This window comes from Botryllus schlosseri, chromosome 5 (assembly GCF_051294905.1).
Source record: "Botryllus schlosseri isolate E-star chromosome 5, Bs_hap1, whole genome shotgun sequence".
NCBI classification, from domain to species: Eukaryota; Metazoa; Chordata; class Ascidiacea; order Stolidobranchia; family Styelidae; genus Botryllus; species Botryllus schlosseri.
Window position 1 is genome coordinate 20910306 of NC_137240.1, and position 8891 is coordinate 20919196.

Consider the following 8891-nt stretch of genomic DNA (forward strand, 5'->3'; position numbering starts at 1 on the left):
TCGGGAATGTGAGATGAGACAAAACGAAGATAGTATGATCATATTAATGATTTTTATAATTTCTAACATGATGATGATTCTTCATTGGCGATTTTGCAGGTATTTCAGCGGCGCCTTGACGGCAGTGTCGACTTTTTTCGAAATTACTCAGAATACGTCGATGGATTTGGGAGTCCTAGTGGAGAGCATTGGCTAGGTGAAATAGTTAATATATTTTTGGTGTCCTATAATTCAAGATTTCTGTGGTGGCAATGGAGGAGGAATCTCCAAGTCTCCGCTTGAATATGCCCTTCCGGTCTCATATTGACACCGCAATTTTAGGATTGGACCGCTTGTACAAAATACTACAAACATCCGAGACGTTCCAATTACGAATCGATATGGAGGATTGGGATGGAGTGAAGAAGTTTGCTCAGTATTCGTAAGTAAAATATGTTGACATGTATAATTTCAATCACTTGTATCTCCTTTCCCGTTTTTGGTCTACCCATATTCAAAAAATGCGATAACTGCAGGGGTGGTCATTAACGCAGCATTCCTACTTTTCGGTTGTAATATATTGTAACCTATCTGTAATAGCATTACTATTCCTTGTTATTATAAATTTTAAACTATACTTTCAAATTTATCTCAGATGCGGTGCGTCCAAGCGACTCCTTTTCATAACTGGTATACTGACAGGCAGAAAGTAGGATTTGGACGTATTTGCATCTGATATATGAATGAAATTTTAATGAGAAACGTATCATCATAGTAATTTTTTAAATCACTCATCTTTGCCGCTCATTACTTAATATGCTTTTAAATGCTGAGAGGAATATGGCAAATTTGGAAGATATCTCTTGCAATTGAATAAAAGCCCTTCACATTCTATTTTAAATACTGCTCACTGGAGTACGTGTAAACCCATTTTCTATCTTTAGTAGGGTTGTCCATAATTTGGAAAATCTCACAAATCATGCGTATCCATGTCTCATTCTATAGATTATCGATAAAAAAAACGTCGATGAGCCTGCAATAAGCTCACAGGAAAGACATTAAGATTTGTCTAAATGCGTTTGAAAGTGGCTGCTACATAGTGAGAGCATAGTGTCCTATATGGTGTCGATACAAGCAAATCTCACGCCTCAGTGAAATTGTATCACGTCACAATTTCCATTTGGCTACAGCCAATTTGACGATTATTTTTGACCGGCTTGCCGAGAATTCAATTTGGTGAAACTGGTATCAATCGAAAGCTGACTCTGCACTGATTACGAAAATATAAATTTTAATCCGCTCGTGGCCCTGGAACCCCCACAATCAGTCTCGAATTTTTCATTGTTATGGAGATTGGCATTGAGACGCAACAATGCTGTCTGGCGAAACGAAAGATTGGCATTGGGACGCAACAATGCTGTCTGGCGAAACGAGAGAGTTATTCACCAAATTTAATCCTCGGCAAGCCGGTCAAAATTGACCGTCAAATTGGCCGTAGCCAAATGGAAATTGTGACGTGATACAATTTCACTGAGGCGTGAGATTTGCTTGTGTCGACAACATATAGGACACTATGGTGGGAGTACCAACGACCATAGAACGGCGAGAATACTAGTAATCACGAAGTCACGGCGCTTGATTGGGATTGCCTGAATGATTACGACGGTGGCGGCTAGCTAATCAGCTGTTCGAGTAGTCTTCTTACGGCGGTGAATCTGTAGGCGCATTGTAGGGTGGTCCGCATATGATGATTTGAGATTGATTCGGGATATGTTTAGTAACATATTACATAACGAACAAAAGACAGCTGCTTCACAAAAACGTTTGGAACATAACTGGCTTATTGTGAAGGTAACCGTTCTAGTCTGTGTACCTTGCTTGCAACTAGGGGAAGCACTGAAACACACAGGGAAACGTTACAATGGCACTTAATCAGGTAGCGTACGACTTTCTAGTTTCAGAAGGGATGTACCACCATTGATTACAAATATAAATCTTAACAGTGATCATACTTTGTCTGATCTTATTAGGTAGGCTTTTGTTGTGGTATATAATTTAAGTCTTGAATGCTCTAAGGATGGGCTGAATCGTCCGTTTATGCGTGGCACCTGTCCGATTCTTACAGCATAATGAATCTACCCGTTAGTGATATCAAAGTCCTCAATTATACCACAGAAAGAAATCTAAAGGTATGCAGAGGCTATGCTGGTTGGGTCAGTTTGTTTGTAGAGTTTAGCCTGTCCCAAATGAATCATAGATCATCACTAGCTGCGTTACGACTAATGTTTGTATCAAACCAGACATGGATATCTAAGTGCGGTAGTTACACTTCTTCAGAGTTCCAATGTAAGCTACCTGGTCGGTCCACATATCATCTTACTAGCATACAGGATTGTGACCCGCAGCATCCATCTCACATGCTATGCTGCGCCAGTTTGGCGATGGCTAATACTTTACCTGCACCCAGGAAAGTAGGAGCACTCGGCGTTCTATGGTCGCTGGCACGCCCACTCTACAGCAGCTACTTTCAAACGCATTTAGACAAATCTTAACGACTTTCCTGTGAGCTTATTGCAGGCTCATTGACGTTTTTTTATCAATAATCTAAAGAATGAGACATGGATACGCAGCATTTGTGAGATTTTCCAAATTATGGACAACCCTAATATTTAGGTTTGACTCATATCATTGACTCATAATTTTTGGCGTATTCGGGCTGTTTTAGGTTGTGTTGTATGATGGTAGAATGATGAGAAGTCATCTGATCGTAGTCGATCGTGGTATCTATAGATTGCGGTGCTGAGGTAAAATTGTCATCAGCTCGTAATTGAGTAGATTTTCTCGTCGCTACTTGCACTTCTATTTGAGTAGCATCCTCGACTTCTTTGACTACCTTTGATGCCAGGAGATATCAATTTTCTGTGGCATACGATTTCGACCGCATAACAGGATGAAAATAATAGTTTGCTATGGATCAGTGGATAATATATTTCGTTTGCATTAGCGCTTCGTTTCAGAAAATGTCACGGATTGACAGCCCAACCCTATTTTAAGTCCCGCAGTTGAGACGAAGAGCGATACAGGGAAGTCATACACGCTGTTTGAATATACGATACATATTGTTCCGAACGGTTGGCTGGGTTATAATTACTATGATGAAACATGTCATATGAGCGAAAATGCGTAGCGAGTGGAACCACGCTACTCGCTACATGAATGATATTGACCGATGAATACACAATTTTGACTCCATATCTATTTTGCGCGAAGCACGATGAATATTCCGCTTTTTACAAAACTTGAGAAAATTCTTACTGGTACTCCGTGAAAATCTGAAGCTCTCAAATTTCTCCATCTCATTCTTTCTAGTTGTCTCACTCGCTGTCTTATTGGAAAAATTATATAGTTATACTTGACAAACTGCAAATATTCAAAAGTTAGTAAGTAAATCACGGAATATGACGAAGTAGAAGTGGCGGAGAAATAAATTTCAGGGACTATAAGTACTTTAAGTATAGAAAAATTACTTGAGTACATCGAAAGAGTACTAGTACTCTGTTGGTGACCAGTGACCACCTATAGTTACTGAAAAGATATAATCTACCCAATTCTTCGAAATATCGGGAGTTTTTGATTTTTTTGCGTGTAATTAATTTTTACTGATTTTGTTTAAGGCGATTTGATATCGGCTCGCCTGAAAAAGATTTCATTCTGAACATCGGCGGATACTCGGGAACTGCAGGAGATTCTTTAACTCGGAATATTGGACAAAAATTTTCCACTAAGGATCGCGACGTTGACGCTGCGCCTGGTGTTAGCTGCGCAAATCTTTTTAAGGGAGGATGGTGGTACGACAACTGTCACTTGTCCAATTTAAACGGGTTCTACTACAAAGGTGGAGCGCACGACTCGTATGCTGATGGCGTGAACTGGTCCACATTTAAGGGGTTTTATTACTCACTTAAACTTGTTGAGATGAAAATCAAACCGATAGTGTAAAGTCATTAAGTAAACAGTGTCTGTTAAATCAATGCATCTTGTGTATGTTCCGATTGTTTAAGATACGCCGGTGTCACTTGTGAAAGCAATCAGTCATTCATTGATTGATTGTACGTTAAACTGATCCTCCATTATTACATCGCAAATAAATTGACCGCAAACGAAACGATCAAAGTTTACGTTGTCGTACCAGTAGTAGATTAATCTATTACCAATGTGTCTCTGTTTCTTAGACGGCTCGAGACGGCTCAATGCTTACGTTGCGCAGTGCTCAGTCTTGCCAACCCTCTTGTATGATTTAAATCGAACAAATATAGTCTGTGCGTTTATATTCTTATTGGTGTGTAGATGGGTAGTGTAGGTTACTATACCAAATCAATTTGTTTCAACTTTTCGGGGCTTCGTATTCCGTCCCAGATTCTGGGTGATAATAACTGACTGAAGCATGTAACTGTGCAGCCAATCACGTATTTTATAGCAGCTCTACGTGTGCGTGAGCGATGCAACGTCTTTTCGCATGTTTATTTAACTTTATATTCGTTATTTGACTTAAGATAAATGGCCAATTAGTCTGTCTTTCACATATCTAGCAAAATGTAATGACTTCGAATCATCACTCATACGTCGAAATTCAATTTGACATGAATTGTGACTTGACTCGTGACTTGACTTGACTTGACTCGACTTGACTCGAGTCACCTCCAAAAAACGGGTGACTTGACTTGACTCGAGTCACGTTCGAAAAGCGATTGACTTGACTTGACTCGAGTCAAAATGTGCAATGACAGGAGATGACTCGTGACTCGAAGGTAGTGACTTGATCCCAACACTGGAAAGTGCATGTCCTTACTAAAAAGCTTGCACAAGACGTTCAACAGCAGCAGTTTGCTGACAACACTCAAGTTGTGCGTACACTGCTGGTGAAACACCGTGTTGCTTCATTCTGACAATGTTCTCAACGTAACAATTTTTCATCATGCGCTTCTTAATGTAATAACGGTGCAATGCCCAAGAAGTCTTTCTTCAGTTAGGATATTGCGGTACGTTGACCATAACACCATGACCACCCATTTGTTTTATTTGACCGTTTATGATTCACAATGAGCAGACAATTAGCCGTTTACAATGGTAGGCCTTTAAAATAGGCTACAAGCTGTAAAATACCAATTGATAAGTTCACAGACAGCGCATAATCTACGATATGAACGTAATGCGGACGTCAAAAAATGTGACTTTATGAAAAATTTTGACAAGTTTGTGTTATGTTCGTGCATTTTACGTTGGTATCGTTTGTTTCTTACTTGTCTAGGATTAGCAATTACCGCCAATCATTATTTCCTCGTGTGTTGTGCTTCGTGTTTATACCCTGTGTTCTGTTGTCAACTGGTCTTTTTCGTTTAACTGCACTCTGGATCGTGTCGCCTGTATTAAAGTTATTCTGCTGATAATATACTGATTTCGTATTGCAACCTCGTCGTATTGAGTTATTGTTCATACAAGATCAAGAACATAACAATTGGTGTCAGAAGTCGGATTCATAGTTATTTCTGCGACGAATACTGTATATATCATGGAATCGGGTATTTTGAAGCTTCTCGAGAAGCAGCAGGCAATGATGGCGAGTCTACAGTCATCGATAAAACTAGCAACACCGGGTAAGCCGGCGATCATGGCATCAATACAGCGTTGAAAATTTGCGGGACTAGATGCGACTCCGAAACACATGCGTCGATAACTGAATATAGACCGAATTGCGTGTTGATGACACACAAATTCTTCGCATCATCATCTAATTCTAGCTGAAAATAAGCATCGGCAAGATCAATTTTCGTGAAAATATAACCACCCTGTAACTTGTGAAGGATTTCATCCAAGGAGGGCAGGGGATGTTGATATATCTGAATTTGTTGATTCAATGCTTTGAAGTCACCACAAATGCGTACTGATCCATTGGACTAAGTGACGGCAACAATTGGTGCTGCCCAATCAATGTAGTTGATTGGTTCGAGAATACCTTGATTGACTAATCTATTCAATTCGGTTTGAACAGCGATTTGCCTTGCAAAAGGCAAAGGACGTGGCTTGTTAAATACGGGCTTGGCATTAGTTTTCAAGCGAATTGTCACCTTTGTCTTGGTGCATCGTCCTAATACAGGCCTGGGCAAAGTGCGACCCGCGGGCCAAATGCGGCCCGCCGAGCGATTCTGTGCGGCCCGCGAAAGGCTGCTTGAAATTTAAAATATCAAACCTACTTTTTAATGTTGCTGCGTGGACTAAAACGACATGATGTATAAATTGGACCGTAAATACGTTTACTATCAAGCCTGTTCATTAATATGCCGTGATAACGCACCCTATACCTCACATGCCTAATCCAGATTAAAACTGAAGTCAATGTAGCAAGTTATGCCGTTAAAATTAAAGGCACAAGAAGTCACCAAACCTTCTTTGGTGCCATTGTCACATTGCGCATTATACGGTCTGTGTTTCAAATTGTTACGTGATGTGTTTCCAAATCCATATTTCATGGAACAGGTGAATCAACGCCCATGATTTCTATGGATATATTACCACCCATAAAGGATGTCAAAAATAGAAATCTTAAAATTGAAATTCAAAGATGGTTAATAACTGCAACCTTCGCTAATCAACAAGGCCATTTCGGCAAGCTGCACACTTCTCAGAAACCAGCTACCAAGATAATAAGCTATATATCATCCTTAGGACCGTAACTACCGCACCCCGACCCCCCCCCCAATTGCGTGGCGAGCTCGACGGGCGCCCAAAATTGATTCATGAGTGAACACAAATTATGGGGTATTTTTTTGAAAATTTATGGAACTTCATTCAATGGTTTTTAGAATGGGCATTTCGGCGTTAGCTATTACAGCGCCACGACGCACCAAGATAAAAGAACTTTGGGTCAACACTGGATTCCGAGAATGCACTGCAATTGCAACTGCTGATCAAATTAACTAAGTAAAGCGAATAAAGCTCGACAACCTTGGCTGAAAAGGACTGTCCTTATGTTGACCGAAAACCAGAAAGGCTTATTGTCCTTAGGCAATATTTGCCAGTGAAAAAATACCAATCGGGAATTGGGGTCGTCTTTTTCGTTTGGTACGCTTCGGCTATTTCAATATCTTTTCACATAGCAGACGGGAGGTCACGAAATAACCACACGTAACGAAGTAATATTACCAACGGACCCTACCGAATATTTCCAAGACAGTGTACCGTACACTGTCTTGGAAATATTCGGGAGGGGCCGTTGGTACACTGTGTACCTCACTCAGCTCTAGCGGTAAAACTGAGTAGGCCACTACGTGGGCTGAGAGAGGGTAAAATATATCAACATATTACTAAAAAATTCCGCGCTTCGCGCGATTAGGGCACGGACGTTTCTAATTAGTGTATACAAGACATCTCGTGGATCGTGCATCTCGATGGGGGCTGGTATTGATAGAAAAACGCGGATAGGGGTTTAAAGAGAGTTCAAAATGTATCATGTTTAACACTGTTTCAAAATATGACGGCAAATGGGTATTTTTGGGTACACTTTGTCATTCCTCAATATCAGCACATCCACTGAGCACCAATTCGTGTAATACACTGCTTCCAATTTGGAAATAAAATCAATACGCTGGATATTCTAAAATTTCTGACTCGGCCCGCCAACACATTTCTGCTTCTCATTTGGCCCGCGGAGAAAAATAATTGCCCATCCCTGTCCTAATACATCAGAGAAAACGAAGGGAAATTTGGACTGAAAAGATACCAATTTGTCGTTCGAATCACAAATGTCAATAGTATTAAATGATTGCGACTTGACCATCTGCGAGGAAATTGCATCCAAACCAGACGTTCCCTTAGCGGTCATGGAGAAAGCATCGCTCCAATCGAGACCAAAAATGTTTTGCTCACGGTGTTCGTCGAGAACTACCAATTTTAAGCCAACTCGAACTTCGGGACCCACCTGCACGGTTACAGTGCAAATACCTTTCACTTTCAGTGGCTTGTCGCTGTACGCTACGAAAGAGCAATGGTATGCTGATAGTTTCGGAGAGCCCAAAGTTTTGTACCCAGTCAATCCCACCATGGCGGAGGGTGTACCAGTGTCCCACTGTGTCGGCAACGGAATGCCGTTGATGCTGGAGTTGATCCACAGCTGGTTTCCTACGCGTCGATATAGTTGATCGATGTCGAAGGAGAGGAGCTGCACTGAGCAGAAATTGACGGATGTGACCTGTTGCGTGATATTAGGATTGGTAGCCATGCTCGCGGGTTTGATATGACCTTTACGACCACATTTCTGACTTACTAAATGTCGATATTGACAGTCTTTTCTCTTGTGATCGATGAAACAGCGGCTGCAGGATTTCAGTCTTTCCGGGAAGTTGCCTTGCATGGATTTGGAAGGTTTTTTCCCCTTCTGATAACTTCCCGTAATTTTGTTGACGATGGAAGTATCTTTGCCGCTACTTTCGCCCTGGATAACCCTATCAGTTTCCAGCGTTCTCACGTATGTTGCGGCTACTTTGAGAACGTCGTCAAGGGATGGATTGGTTTGTGTTAGACAATGCCGTCTCACATCAGCGTGCGGCATTTATTTAATGATGAGATCGCGCATTATCTCATCAATGTAGCTCTGATCACAGCCTTCTCTTGAGCATGAGAAGTTGCAATCCTTGGAGATTCCGCGTAGAGTAGCGATCCAATCGGCGTACGATTGTCCCGGCTGCATTTTGCAATTGTAAAATTCGTACCTGGCAGCTTGTACATGAATTGAGTCCTGGAAGTGTGTAGACAACTTCTCAGTCAATCAGTCGAAGGATTGCGCACTGACATCAGCAGCACCAAACAACCCAGCAAACACTCGATGTCCAGTTGACTTCCGGTGGAATTGCCGGCAG

The 8891-nt window shown here is 41.2% G+C and overlaps 1 protein-coding gene across 1 annotated transcript; it reads left to right on the plus strand.

Annotated features, from left to right (window-relative positions):
• Positions 1-251: 251 nt before the first annotated feature.
• Positions 252-3981, plus strand: LOC145439355 (ryncolin-1-like). Its single transcript, XM_080316852.1, has 2 exons — positions 252-421; positions 3654-3981. The coding sequence occupies exons 1-2, from the start codon at positions 252-254 to the stop codon at positions 3976-3978; spliced, it is 495 nt and encodes a 164-aa protein (XP_080172978.1). The 3' UTR covers positions 3979-3981.
• The last annotated feature ends 4910 nt before the right edge of the window (positions 3982-8891 follow it).

What these genes read in the sequence shown, in the direction of transcription:
- LOC145439355 (XM_080316852.1), top strand. Translation starts at nt 252, where the DNA reads ATGGAGGAGGAATCTCCAAGTCTCCGCTTGAATATGCCCTTCCGGTCT. An exon ending in AAGAAGTTTGCTCAGTATTC is followed by an intron (nt 422 to 3,653) that starts GTAAGTAAAATA and finishes ATTTTGTTTAAG; the next exon opens with GCGATTTGATATCGGCTCGC.